Consider the following 15,351-nt stretch of genomic DNA (forward strand, 5'->3'; position numbering starts at 1 on the left):
TCTCTCTCTCAGCTGGAGATGGAGAAGCTACAGCTGCATAGTCTGGAGCAGGAGCACCGTAAACTAACCGCCCAGCTAAAGGACGAGCGGGAGAAGAACAAGCACATGGTTATGATGCTGGTGAGGGAGTGCAAGCAGCTGGCGACGCGCGTGGTGGAGGAGTCGCAGCGCTTCGACGAGATTTCTGCCCGGCTGGATGAGGAGAGCCGCTTGGCCGGGCGGCTGCAGGAGGAGTTGACAGCAGAGAGGCAGCGTGGACAGCAGATGGAGGCCAAGATGGAGAAGCAGCTGTCAGAGCTGGACACTGAACGCGAGCAGCTGCGTGCCAGGCTGGGCCGAGAGGAGACAGAGAGCCTGAGCCTGCGCCGGCAGGTAGAGCAGCTCAGGACTGAACGGGATGGTAAGGACGTTAACGACGGTAAGGATGGTAAAGCCGGTATCCCAGCCCAACCGGCTGCAGCTACTGCTGTGGATCCCACCTCTACCACCAACCCCCCACCTCCCAAAAACACAGCATCTGTTGCTGTGGCCACAGACCCAGTCAGCTCCCAGACGGCCTCCTGCCAAACGGACCTGCCCCCTCCAGAGGCCGAGGGGCAGAAGAAGACGATCCCCCTCACCATCCCTGTAAAACCCACTCCCACCAACTACGCAGGCCTCAGCCTGCCCAAGACGCCCAGCGCAGGCCGGGGGCTGGTCCACAGCAGCTCAGGAGGACTTCTTCAAACAGGGGAGAATGGAGCCGAGGGCCAGACGCCCCATGGTGGGTTATACTCCCCTGCCCCCACTTCAGCCCTGCCCATGGGGGTGAGCCCTCGTGTCCAGGCTGCCCGCTACAAGTTCCAGGAGCAGGACCAAAACGGCACATCCTCCCAGAGCAGCCCGCCGACCCGTGACCTATCCCCCACCAACCGAGACAACTTTGCCGCCAAGCAGCAAGCGCGACACACCGTCACGCAGGTCCTCTCACGCTTCACCAGCCCCCCAGCAGGTGGCCCCGGAGCCCTCCGTCCCGGCCTGCCCCACTCCACCTCAGAAGGGGGGCCCTTCCCTGGCCGCCTGGGCCACCCCATCGGCCTCAAGTCCCCCACAGTGGCGAGGATCGACCGGGGAAACCCGCCCCCCATCCCGCCCAAAAAGCCGGGTCTCTCCCAGACCCCCTCCCCTCCCCACCCGCCCATCAAAGTGGTGGGGGACAGCAACCGTTCCCCCGGGGCGGGGTTAAAACCCGGCATGCCCCAGCTGCCGCCCAAACCCGCCCTGGACCTGGTCCCAGCTTTGACGGCGTCTCAGGTGGGTGCCTGTCCCCCCGCAAGGGGGGTGAGGGGGCCGCACCAGGCCACGTGTGCAGAGTGCCCCCCTGCCAGCGCTGCCATCACTGTCAGTAGCCCCTCCTCCATAAACCCCTCCTCCTTCGCTAGCATTCCATCCCGTAGCCCCAGGCAGCCCCCTGGCAACAGCATCAGGTAAAGGGGCACCACGCTCCCCCTACCGCTCTCCCCTTACTGCCTCTACCTCTCCGCTCCAACTATCTTTCCAATGCTAGGCTAGCCTAGCCTAACGTAGGATTCAGGCCATAAGGAACCTGCTTTAACCACAGGAGTCCAAAGGAGAACACAAAGGAGCAGGGTCAGTCATGTTAACTCTTGCTAATTGTTGCAGTGACTGTATCCCTCTCGGCCCTAAACCGACCACTGCTTGAGACCTGATCTCTCTGTACGCATACTTAATCCTCCTCCCGCTCCTTCTGGAGCCTGTCGTCTCCCTGCTTCACCAGAGTCCTATTCTGACACGTTATCCCCCAGCTAGCAGCTGTAAGCAGACTAGTGGCAGGCCAATATCATGTGCCTGCAGGGTAAAGGGTCAATAGCTAGGCTAGCTATCTCGAGGAGTGTCACACCAGTGTTATTTGAGGCAATGAGGTTTTAAGGCTAAGTTTTCCCTGTTCAGATGGGTGTGTAGGGTTCCTGTGAGTAACCCCCTCCTCTCTGAAGCTGATGCCAGAGGCTGCTCTCTCCCCTCATCCCCAGTCCACTAGCATGCTTCTTCCTCTTCATCATCATCACCCCTCTCCATACACACACCACCGCCTCCCTCTGACCCCTGTCCATTCCATTTTCCTTCCTGTTTCAACTCCATATTCCTCCACTCTGTATGTTATGATGTACTTACAGTTTCATGTGGATGTTTATAGTGCTATGAATGTAATATTCTTGTTTCTGTTTATATTGCAACATGGATTTATCGTCGCAATTGGTTGAAAAAGCACATTTCATAACACATTTCAAGCAATCGAGTAGAGAAGTTGACGCAAGTCATGTTTGTTTTATTTCGATTTTATCCCAATGTGTATGGATGAGAAAAGTGCTTTATAGAATTTTGGCTGAAACAAATGAGGAATGTGTTCGTTTTCTCTACTGATTCCATTTATTTCATGAAGGGATATATCAGCATTTTAGGGTAAGATTCACGTCAGATCTCTTACAAGTAAAATTTGTCTTAATGTTACAATATGTTGGCTAAAATGTCATCATTACCTAGAAGACTTTTTTTTGCCAAAACACACTGCTATTAAGACTATACTACAACTGCACTATACTAAGTCTTCCTCCACAGCAGTGAAACAAATTTGACTTTCACCTCAAAAGACCAAACTGAACACCAGCTTTAATGTCACCAGTAGTTTCTGTTACTTCAGTATCCCAAAACAGTAACTTAGTCAGACGTCTTGGAAAGCGCAACGGTAATGGCTGTCAACCGCTGATGTCGTTAAAATAATGAAATACACTTCCCTTTCCTTTCCACCCCCTCTCCTTTTCAGTCTTTCAGACAAGGGTGTAATCTAAAGGTCTTCAGCTCTTTTTGCTCTAAACTGAACACTTTTCACCTGCATGTCCCGAGAAGTGCCAAATAACCCATGACGTTCCTTTATAGCATTGTAGCTAACAATGACCTTCACTTTCCCTCCCACCCCATCCATAGAGTAGAGTTTAGCATTTTGCTACATATTAGCGTTATACAATACGGTGCCTTTTAATTGAACATTTAAGTTCTAAAGTGCATTCGGAAAGTATTCAGACCCCTTGACTTTTTCCACCTTTTGTTACATTACAGCCTCATTCTAAAACTGATTAAGTCATCATTTCCCCTCATCATTCTACATACAACACCGCATACAAGTTAAAATATCACATTTACATAACTATTCAGACCCTTTACTCAGTACTTTGTTGAAGTACCTTTGGCAGCAATTACAGCCTCGAGGCTTCTTGGGTATGACGCTACAAGCTTGGCACACCTGTATTTGCGCAGTTTCTGTCTGAGTGACCATTAGGTTCTTGGTTACCTCCCTGACCTCCATTACCACATGTAAACACACCAGCCAGAACCTCCACATTCGGCTTCTTCACATGCGGGATCATCTGAGACTAGCCACCGGACAGCTGATGAAACTGAGGAGTAATTTCTGTCTGTAATAAGGCCCTTTTGTAGTGAAAAACAAATTAAGATTGGCTGGCCCTGGCTCCTGAGTGGTTGGGCCTATGCCACCCCAGAACCACCCATGGCTATGCCCCTGCCCAGGGGCATGCCCCTGCCTTCATTTATTTAAATTGACTGATTTCCTTATATGAACTGTAACTCTGTAAAATCTTTAAAATTGTAGCTTGTTGCGTTCACATTTTTGTATATTTTTGTTCAGTATAGATTCATGCATTCATTGTCTTTTGAGCAATAACCAGACTGTGTTGTGGAACTCAGGTGTTGTGGTGTTCATCTCCCTCATTCCCCTTCTCCTCTCTATCAAAGTTTCTCTGCCATGTTCAACCTTGTCCCCTCTAACTCCTGTTAGGCTGGCGTCCCTCCATAGTCCCCTCGCTAAACTGCGGTGGGCCCGTTGCCCTGGACGACGGGCGCCCCCTGCTCCTCCAAGCTGCTTCCCAGGAAATGTCACTTTATTGTCAATGCTGCTTAACCGAGATCCAACGGATAATATTAGTCTCCTTGAAGACCACCCAACCTCTGCTTTGTTTTCTGCTGCTCAAAATGGACGCTCAGGTACAGTGGGACAGTCATAAGCTGTGTTGGAATACTCATACTAACCTCATTAACCCTACTATTTGTGACGAAAATGGAGTATGTAGTATGCTTATTGGTCATAGTATGGATATAGTTAGTATGCTTATTGGTCATAGTATGGATATAGTTAGTATGCTTATTGGTCATAGTATGGATATAGTTAGTATGCTTATTGGTCATAGTATGGATATAGTTAGTATGCTTATTGGTCATAGTATGGATATAGTTAGTATGCTTATTGGTCATAGTATGGATATAGTTAGTATGCTTATTGGTCATAGTATGGATATAGTTAGTATGCTTATTGGTCATAGTATGGATATAGTTAGTATGCTTATTGGTCATAGTATGGATATAGTTAGTATGCTTATTGGTCATAGTATGGATATAGTTAGTATGCTTATTGGTCATAGTATGGATATAGTTAGTATGCTTATTGGTCATAGTATGGATATAGTTAGTATGCCAAATTTCCTGGATGTCGTACTAAATTCGCCAAAGTACAAAGTATACAAGCAGTGCACACTATTTCAGTGCTTTTAGGGCCCGTAATGCAATTCTTCAGAAAATGGGCTAACCACCTCTGCTAGGGTGAGTAAAATGGTCAGAGTGAGGTGTTCTCTCATTTGTGTCTGGAAGTAGCTAGCAAGCTAGCAAACATTAGCCAGTTAGCTTAGGTGCTTCATTGCAGTTGAGGTCAGAACGCTCGGATCAACCCTACTCCTCGGCCAGAGGAACGTACAGTGTGCGCTCCAAATTTACGAACGGACAATCTGACAAAGCTCTGAATTTACGAAGGTCCAGAGCGCACTTTGGCACTCCACATTGAATTTACAAAGACACCTGAAGTCGTATAATGTCTAACTAGTCATTTGTTATGCTAACAAGCTAGCAAGAGGTTGCATAGCAACAACATCTACTTCCGGGAAAAAAAAGGTAAAGCGCTGAGTACACTCAACTGAAAGGATCCTGTTTGTTTACAGTATACTAAAATGAACTAATAGTATATAGTGTGTAGTATATACTCATTAAGTATGTAGTATACAGTATGTTAGTATGGGTATTTTAACACAATGAGCTCCTGTTAAATTACTACTGTAGTTGTGATATTGTAGTATTAGTGTCCTATATGCAATTCTATGGGTGCAGTCTCTCGAAGATATTCAGAATCCATTCATATTAGTCAATATGGTTATTGTAATCGACATTAAGCACAGAAGTACTGTAGATAGACAACATGGGAAATGTGGCCTCAAGGGACAGAGATGCCTGCTCACTCAAGTGTCTCAGAGAAAGCCCCTGTATTCCACTCTTGGGGAATACACACACACACACACACACACGCACGCACGCACGCACGCACGCACGCACACACGCACACACTACCTATTGCAGCTAAGATTTGAAGCCTTTCTGTCATGTTTGATATTGTTCTGCCATTCAAGGATCATTGATCTATAAACAGTACTGAAGGTTAACTGTTAAACCTACTATTATCATGTAATTTAAAGGAGAAGACAGAGAGAGCACAGCACTGAGAAATCAATGGTTCTCTCTCCGCCTCTCTTACCCCTGTCCCCCTCTTTCTCCCCCCCCCCTCTCTCAGACTGCGTTAACCTGCTGCTGACTTCGGGGGTGTCTACTGATGTTTCTGATTTAAACGCCTTTACACTTTGCCGCCTCACATGGACACCACAGGTTGGTCCACAACACAACTAACCACTGTCAATCACTGCTATATACAGCAGCCTCTTTAACCTTTTACTAGGCTGAACCAGGGTCACACAGAGTGTTTCTTGGTAGTCTTAAACAAGTCTACTTTGAAACAAAAGTATACACCTCATAGGCTTACAAAAAGAAGACATGTCAGAGTTGAAATATATTTAAAAAAAAATTGTTTTGAATTTTACCCCCCTATTTCGTGGTATCCAATTGTTAGTAGTTAGTATCTTGTCTCATCACTACAACTCCCGTACGGGCTCAGGAGAGATGAAGGTCGAAAGTTACGCGTCCCCCAAAACACAACCCAACCAAGCTGCTTCTTAACACAGCGCGCATCCAACCCAGAAGCCAGCCGCACCAATGTGTCAGAGGAAACACCGTGCACTGCGGTTAGCATGCACTGTGCCCGTCCCCCACAGGAGTCGCTGGTGCACGATGAGACAAGGATATCCCTACTGGCCAAACCCTCCCTAACCCAGACGACGCAATTGTGCATCGCCCCACAGACCTCCCAGTCGCAGGCGGCTGCGACAGAGCCTGGGCGCAAACCCAGGGTCTCTGGTGGCACAGCTAGCGCTGTGATGCAGTACCCTAGACCACTGGGCCACCTGGGAGGCAGAAATATATGACATTTTGAGTTTACATACCAATATAACATTTTATCACAGAAAACTGAAATGTAACAAACCCATTTGACATAGAAACAACAGATTTTCATTGTTATTAATTATGAAATATATGAATAACATTCCACCCATTACACCAAACAGGTGTAATGGTCATTGACTGCAGGAAAGGGCTACTGTCTGGCTCCAGATAGAGCCGCTGTCAGTAACTGTTGGCTCAGTATTTGTCCCTCCAATAAACTGACAGAAAGTGTTTCTCAGATATTGTAACACATACAGCTGTCAAATATGTCACTGAAAGTGTTACATATCATAGTGTTACTGTACATGTTAAATATAGTGTCCTCTCCGTGTTTGGCTGGTGGCTCCGAGTAGAAGTTGCCCTTAGGCACAGATCTAGGATCAAGCCCACCCCTGGTTTAGGGCATAGAGAATGATAGAGGACTCTAGGGTCCAAAAGCTAGTTTTAGCATGGGCAGCGCCATTGAGGACTTGCACTATTTTGAAGTAGTCAACCGGGTGAGACTTCCTTTGGGTTAAGGAAGGGTGTCATCTTTGGGTGTCATCAGGAGGGATCAGCCAATGAATTATACTTGTGAGCAAACATTCTATAACTGCAGGTGGCAGTACCTAGGTACAAACACTGTTCAAACAAACACACTGCAGGTGGCAGTACCTAGGTACCTGTTCAAACAAACACACTACAGGCACGATGCACCATTTCAGTTTGTTTACCAGTAAACAAAGAAAATTGAATACATCAACATGGAGATGTCCTCAATGGTGCCGCCCATGGTCTCACGCCGCTGTGTGGACACCCAAGAAACCTGGATGCCTTTTCCTTTATGTCAGCAGTGCTGCGCTGGACACACATTGCCAGCCCAGGGCCAATAGCATGCTCTGTTGAGTGTGGAAATTGAAGAAAGGCAGCTGAAGTAGGCCTTAATCCTGTCCCTGGGCAGAGCATACAGTATATTACCAGAGCTACAGTAATGTATAGTCATGTATTCTGTGTGTGATGTGACAGTCAGCGTGCCGATCGGCTTTCCCCCAATATTATTTGTTTTACTCTCCTTCTGGGGACCAAACAATTGATTCCTAGTCAAAATCATATTTTACTAGGACAATCAGTTAAGAACAAATTCTTATTTTCAATGACAGCCTAGGAACAGTAGGTTAACTGCCTTGTTCAGGGGCAGAATGACAGATTTGGACCTTGGGGATTTGATCTTGCAACCTTCTGGTTACTAGTCCAATGCTCTAACCACTAGGCTGCCCACGCTGCCTAACCTTAACCCCAATCCCCAAAACCTAACCCTAACTCCTAAACCTAACCCCTAAATCTAACCCCTAGCCCTAAACCTAACCCCTAGCCCTAAATCTAACCCTAACTCCTAAACCTAACCCTAACTCCTAAACCTAACCCCTAGCCCTAAATCTAACCCTAACTCCTAAACCTAACCCTAACTCCTAAACCTAACCCCTAAACCTAACCCTAACTGCTAAATCTAACCCTTAACTCCTAAACCTAACCCCTAGCCCTAAACCTAACCCTAACTCCTAAATCTGACTCCTAAACCTAACACTAACTCCTAAATCTAACCCCAGGCCTAAACCTAACCCCTAAACCTAACTCCTAAATCTAACCCCTAGCCCTAAACCTAACCCCTAAACCTAACTCCTAAATCTAACCCCAGGCCTAAACCTAACCCCTAAACCTAACTCCTAAATCTAACCCCTAGCCCTAAACCTAACCCCTAAACCTAACTCCTAAATCTAACCCCTAGCCCTAAACCAAACCCCTAAACCTAACCCAAGGGGGGAGTACAGCCAACGGGCCATATCCGGCTCGCCGGAACTTCAATCTGGCCTGTGAGATTACCTAAATTACCTTTTCTTTTTTTTTCTTCTTTTTTTCTCCTTTTTTCTCTCCAATTTTGTGGTATCCAATTGGTAGTCTTGTCCCATCGCTGCAACTCCCATACAGACTCAGAGAGGCGAAGGTCTAGAGCCATGCCTCCTCCGAAACACAACCCAGCCAAGCCGTGCTGCTTCTTGACACAATGCCTGCTTAACCCAAAAGCCAGCCACACCAATGTGTCAGAGGAAATGCCATACACCTGGCGACCGTGTCAGCGGGCATGCGCCCAGCCGGCCACAGGAGTCGCTAGAGCACAATGGGACAAGGAACCCGGACAACGCTGGGCCAATTGCGCTACTCAGGAGGCCCCCGCAAATTGATTTTAACAAACAATTGGTCCCCCAAAAAACGCGTCCCTCCGTTGAATTTCAAAATCTCGATGTGACCCTCGAGCCAAAAATGTTGCCCACCCCTGCCCTAACCCCTAAACCTCAAAGCCTAGTTGTAACCCTAATCTTAAACCTAACCCCTGAGCCTAAAATAGCCTTTTTCCTTGTGGGGACCGGCTAGATGTCCTCACTTGTCCATATTTTACTTGTTTTACTTCTGGTCCCCACAAGCATAGTAAAACCAAAAACACACACAAAGACCTTCATTGGCCTGCCTCAACTAAACATCCTCAGAGCAGTACTGTATGTCTGCTCTCACAATACAGAGAGAGGTTGACAGTTTGACAGCACAGAGATGTTCCCAAAACCTTTAATAGTCGCAGAGTTTCACTACATCTATGTGTATAACCCAACCTCTTCTCCTGTGTGTGCCCCATGTCCAGGTGTGTGGAGGCCCTAGTGTTCGGTGGGGCTGATGTGGACCAAAGGGCCATTGGGGGAAGACCCCTCTGTTCATGGCCAGCAGAGCCGACAGGCTGGACTGTACCAGTGCCTTGGTCAACGCCGGGGCCGACCGCTCAAGAGCCACCACCGTAAGTCACCACCTGGCCTATTTTGTCCCATAATGTCCCCAACTGGCCCCAGCTGTTCTCAGCTGTGCCCTGTTGTCCTCTGCAGCCCCCTCCCCCCAGTTCCCCTGTTTTCAGACTGTCTGTTATTGTCTGTCTAATGACTCACTCTTTTGTCCTCTCAATTACTCAACTGTCTGTTATTGTCACACTCAGGACTGTTTTTGAACAAACAATCAAGATCACAGAAAGCTACTGGGTTTTCAAGTCTGATAGGCGAGTCGTGGCATCCTGTCACTAGAATAAATACCCTTCAAAACACTGTTTCCCTCCAAGGGAATTCACTATTACATTTGCATCACAACACAAGGACCTTTACAACATAGCATAGGACCAGAAACCAACAGAGCCTTTTTAAAAATATAAAGTCTGTGATCATGGTTCAACACATTTCACATATAGGTTTCCTGTGTCTCTATAGCAACTATATGGCATATGACTAATTGTTCTTGACAATGATTTATGAATGTGTTTTGTTTAGTTTTATAGTTAGTTCCGTTATAATTGGTGACTCCCCTCTGTGAATAGCCACCACATTGTTGTCCCTGGGCAACTACCTACTTACACAGTTCCACTGGGCTATTTTTGTCATATCACATTTGTAGAAATTATATTGACTAATATTGCACAGAAAGCATTGCCAATTTTGTGTGAACAGGTTTGAGTGTGTGTAGGTGGATAATTTCTTTGTGTGCGTGTGTGCATGCGCGCGTGTATGTGTGTGTGTGTGTCCCAATGCTAATATGTGTGTGTGATCCACAGGACAGCTGCAAGGGTCTCCACGAGGCATTCAGCTTGGGACATGTAGACACTCTGCCACCCTGCCTCTGACTGTACCCACACCATGACCCTAACCCTGACTGTACCCACACCATGACCCTGACTGCAACCATAGTCCTGGTCCTGCCACGATCCCGGTCCTGTCTAGCACCTTGCTCAACCAGGATAACTGTGAGGGCTGGACCACTGCACACATCACTGCTGCCAGGGGCTTCAAGGTACTGGGACACTGATCATGTACTGTTGTCTCAGACATATGGAGGTATACTGAATAACGTACAGTACTATACATATAGACTCACAAACACACCATCAGGAACTTCTCTCTGTATGGTTTAACTGACTTGCCTAGTAAAATAAAACATAAATAGTGGGCTAGTCAGGATATTCTTTAGAGATAGTGGGCTAGTCGGGATATCCTTTAGAGATAGTGGGCTAGTCAGGATATTCTTTAGAGATAGTGGGCTAGTCAGGATATTCTTTAGAGATAGTGGGCTAGTCGGGATATCCTTTAGAGATAGTGGGCTAGTCGGGATATCCTTTAGCGATAGCGGGCTAGTTGGGCTTTAGAGATAGCGGGCTAGTTGGGTTATCCTTTAGAGATAGAGGGCTAGTCGTGATATCCTTTAGAGATAGCGGGCTAGTTGAGCTTTAGAGATAGAGGGCTAGTTGGGATATCCTTTAGAGATAGCATGCTAAGCTACACTGTGGTAAACATCAACATCAATAGCTGAGGCCATGTCAAAGTGTTAAAGTCATATTGGTATTTATAATAGGATAAGAAGTGAATCAATTGAAAGACAATCATTACAGCTCCTTACCTATGAGGACAGAGAGCATGCTAGCAGGGTTGTGTCTTCCAGTCAAATCAGCTTATTAAGAACAAATTCTTATATTCAATGACAGCCTAGGAACAGTGGGTTAACTGCCTGTTCAGGGGCAGAATGACAGATTTGTACCTTGTCAGCTTGGGGATTTTAACTTGCAACCTTTAGGTTACTAGTCCAATACTCTAACCACTAGGCTACCCTCTCTAAAGTATATACCAATTAGCCCGCTATCTCTAAAGAATATCCCGACTAGCCCGCTATCTCAAAAGGATATATCAACTAGCCTGCTATCTCTAAAGGATATCCCGACTAGCTCGCTATCTCTAAAGGATATCCCGACTAGCTCGCTATTTCTAAAGGATATCCCGACTAGCCTGCTATCCCCAAAGAATATCCCGACTAGCCCGCTATCCCTAAAGGATATCCCGACTAGCCCGCTATCTCTGAAAGATATCCCGACTAGCCCGCTATCCCTAAAGAATATCCCGACTAGCCCGCTATCCCTAAAGGATATCCTGACTAGCCCGCTATCCCTAAAGAATATCCTGACTAGCCCGCTATCCCTAAAGAATATCCCGACTAGCCCGCTATCTCTAAAGGATATCCCAAAACAGAGAGAATGCATGTTGGTCCCTATCTCAGGCAGTGAGCTGAGCCTTGTCTGTTATTTTAGACGTATCCTCCAACCAGAGCCAAGTTTACCGAGGTGTTGCGGTCTATTTTGAGCTGTAACACAACACGGTCCAAACAGCTGCTGTCCCTGACCGCCTCCTGACCGCCTCCTGATTCAAGTTTGAATTTCCCCTTGTCAGCATGATGGAATGGATGGCACCCAACGGAATACCAAGCACCCAGCGACTCCCTGCTGAACCGAATCACTTATATACATGTGAATCTTTCTTATTCTCTCTGATAAATCGCTCTTACAGTGTAAGTTGATTCCAGGGGAATCACTATGGGAAGTATGGGTCTTAAGAAAAATTGTTTTCATTTGATTCACTGAATGAATCACCGGCCCTCTGTTATCTCTCAACGTTACTCACTATTTAATTGGACATTTAGGAGTAAATAGTAGATGAATAGCAGGCTGTAAAATAAAACAAACTTTTTTTTGTTAAGAATACATTTTTGTCTTATGAATGACTGTCAATAAAGTTTAATTTAGTTGTATTCACATTCACAGGTAAAAGCTGAATTGCAGTGACTGTTGGGTGAATCGTTTTGGAAATAATTGACTCCTTGATAGCTGATTATTGATATCGGGGCTCTTCCAGGAACCTGGCATTGCAGCTGGTGTAGCAAAGGTCATAGACACACACACACACACACACACACACACACAAGCCCATGCATACACACACACACACACACACACACACACACACACACACACACACACACACACACACACACACACACACACACACACACACACACACACACACACACGCACACATGTACACACACACAATCTCTCTCTATCACTCTCTTTCTATTTCTGTATCACACACATCCTTACACAGGGCAGCTCTGTTGGATGACACTCGTCCCTGGGTCCTGTCCAAAGGTGTGACCGGGCCAAGCTGGAGAGGGCTGGGCCACGAGCCTAATTGATCTTGGCCCAATCACAACACACCACACTCACACTGAGAGGCTGCCCAAAATAAACACACACACACACACGTTGGGCTCTAATTCAATCCACATCGCGGAAGTTCAGCTTTACAACGTGATTGAAATTTAAAGGCAATGTTCCCGCTTTAGTGGAGACTGCATTCACAATAAACACTGAATATGTAGACTCAGTCGGAAATTACCATTAAGTTTCTATTGAATCTGTCAAGATTGAATAGAGCCCTTTTGTCACGTTCTGACCTTAGTTCCTTTGTGATGTCTTTGTTTTAGTATGGTCAGGGCGTGAGTTGGGTGGGCAGTCTATGTTCTCTTTTCTATGATTTGGTATTTCTGTGTTTGGCCTGGTATGGTTCTCAATCAGAGGCAGATGTCAATCGTTGTCCCTGATTGAGAACTATACTTAGGCAGCCTGTTTTCACCCTTGAGTTGTGGGTGATTATACTTTCTGTTTAGTGTGTTTTGCACCTGACGGAGCTGTGTCGGTTGTGTTTTTTTGTTTGATGTTGTTCAGTTAAAATAAATAAGATGAACAAGTACCACGCTGTGCTTTGGTCCTCCGATCCTTCCTACTCCTCCTCGTCAGAGGAAGAAGAAGACCGTTACACCTTTACCTCTCTATAATTGAGTCGATTAGTATATAATATATTTAATATATTTCTCCAAGGAGGCAATTTCCCGGTCACATTGTTTGGACAAACTCCCCAATGTGTCCTGTTTAAGAATTACTAATCTACTCTGGGTCCTGTCTATGAATGACTAATCTCGGCACCCAGAACCAAATCAACTATTCCAATTTCAATGTTTCAATGTTAATGCTGTGTCATGACTCTCCTGTGAAGATCTGAAGGATCAGGTTACAGTGGGTCCGCTTTAGAGCGTGCTCTCTCGTAGAGGGGGAGAGTGGGAAGTCGGCTGTTTTATGACGGTCGTAAATACCGAAACTCCTTTCCCCACTGCCAAAAGGAAAGTTGAAAATCCCTTTGTTACCACAGAGAAAGACTTTGCAGTACGATAACCTCAAAAGGTTTTCTAATGTAACAATATTTCTGTATTCCAACCAGTTGGAATGGTCCGTGGGTATTTAAACAATAATCATGTCCAACATTTACTGTGTGACGTTATAACGGAAACATTGTAACTTTAAGAGCTTTCACAATGTATTTCTCAGATTTGCATCTTGCATGTTGTGAAACTACTTCTCACAAATATAAAGATGAAATGTATTTTAGCCTCCAAAATGAGAATTGTCTTTCATGTAAAGTTTTTCCCAGTCAGTAACCACGGCTACGCGAGCACATTGGGAAAAAAGGGATGGAACCGCCATCTAAGGCGAGTGCTTATAAAGGACTCCTGACAACATTTACACTAGTTAAAAACGCAGGCACAGGAGTTCCCACGTTGAAATGGCTAAACTCTGAAACTATCGATCACTACTGAAGAAGTAAATCCTAGACCGTAACCTTTATCAGTCCGCAGCTGAAAATATACGTATGTCTAGGACGAGAATACAGACAATGGCGGGAGCATCTACTCTAAGAGAACAACTCTAAGAACTACAGGGTACGTTGACGTATACATTATAACATAGCTACAAAGGACACAGTGACCAGAGTTAAACAACCAGAGACTCTCTGATGAACTAATATCCAGCAGACGGACCGGCGATTGCAGAGTGGGACAGCAAGTCCTACACTCGTAAATATTTAAATTGCCATTTATTTTCGAATGAGGGGTTGTTCATGTTCAAGGCAATTTCTATGAGTGTAGTTATCAGCACTGAGTTTCCCACTCTTGAGCTGTCCCACCCCTTTCCTTTGTCTACCAAGCCGTCATATCGGCTTAGCCCACTAGGGACTTTTCTATCATGTCAGTAACCAATGTATGACCAATTGTGTGTGTTTTTATGTAATTCTGTGATTGATTAGTTAGTAAATAAAATAATTAAGCCAATTTGTATATGGCTGATTCCTGATTTATGTTAGGGTTCGTGCAGATATCCAAGGGTGTGCAACGTTCAGTAATGAGACTGATGAGGTAATAATACATTAATAAGTGACTGTAAACGATAAGATGTGAAAATATCGGAAGAGTTAATTCGGGAAATAAATACTCTTTAAACATTTTCCTGTGGTGCCCCTACTTCCTCGTTAATTAAAGTGACATGATTTGTTTAATCGTGTTATTAAATGACACATAGAGAATTGATTTGGGAATATACAGTCTTCACATTTAATGATAGTCAACGCTATGACAGCTGTCACAAGAGCCTAGTGAATGATTGGCTCATTACATAGAGTCTGAACCGACGGAGTGAAATCTAGTCTAGCCAGGGGAAAGATCATCCAGTCTGTCTGAGCTCAGACAATGGAGAGGAGGAGGGGTCTGTCCTCAGTTTAACACGTCAAGGGGAAACCATCTGTGGGAATTCTGCCGGAGCAACCGCTTTATCAAAACACAAGGACAAGAGAGTAAGGGAGGGAATCCGTAGTGAAGGGTGGGATGAAAGAGAAAGAGAACAGTGGAAATGGGGATGCATTATGGATGAGATATGGAAGGAGGGAGGGAGAGAGTTTGGCAGTTTTAGAGAAATATGTCTAGTTTCTGTGTCAGTGAAGATCAGCACCCCCGATGGGTTATGGGTTTGTCTTCGTTGTCGCCTGTAAGGGAGTGGGTGTGTGGGTGGGTGCACTCTGTGTGTGCTTACAGAACCTTTAAAGTATCAACTGTGTAAATGTGCAATGTTGAAGTAAAGTTGTCTAGACACAGTATGTGGAGGTTTAAGTTTTTGTACTGTATTTATTG

General features: G+C 45.6%; 1 protein-coding gene across 7 annotated transcripts in view; it reads left to right on the plus strand.

The window, feature by feature from the left end:
• LOC112219019 (cortactin-binding protein 2) overlaps positions 1 to 15,351 on the plus strand; it is a 101,919-nt gene that overhangs the window by 85,039 nt on the left and 1,529 nt on the right. For 6 of the 7 annotated variants that reach the window (XM_042301743.1, XM_042301745.1, XM_042301744.1 and 3 more), the window contains exons 4-8: positions 13 to 1,293; positions 3,851 to 4,056; positions 5,684 to 5,775; positions 9,119 to 9,268; positions 10,067 to 10,302. In XM_042301743.1, coding sequence (XP_042157677.1) covers positions 13 to 1,293; positions 3,851 to 3,868 — 1,299 coding nt within the window. In that variant the 3' untranslated portion in view covers positions 3,869 to 4,056; positions 5,684 to 5,775; positions 9,119 to 9,268; positions 10,067 to 10,302. Of the gene's footprint in view, positions 1 to 12; positions 1,294 to 3,850; positions 4,057 to 5,683; positions 5,776 to 9,118; positions 9,269 to 10,066; positions 10,303 to 11,587; positions 12,256 to 15,351 lie in introns of those variants that run through there. The other variant, XM_042301749.1, reaches the window with a different exon arrangement.

This window comes from Oncorhynchus tshawytscha, linkage group LG19 (assembly GCF_018296145.1).
Source record: "Oncorhynchus tshawytscha isolate Ot180627B linkage group LG19, Otsh_v2.0, whole genome shotgun sequence".
Classification (NCBI taxonomy): Eukaryota; Metazoa; Chordata; class Actinopteri; order Salmoniformes; family Salmonidae; genus Oncorhynchus; species Oncorhynchus tshawytscha.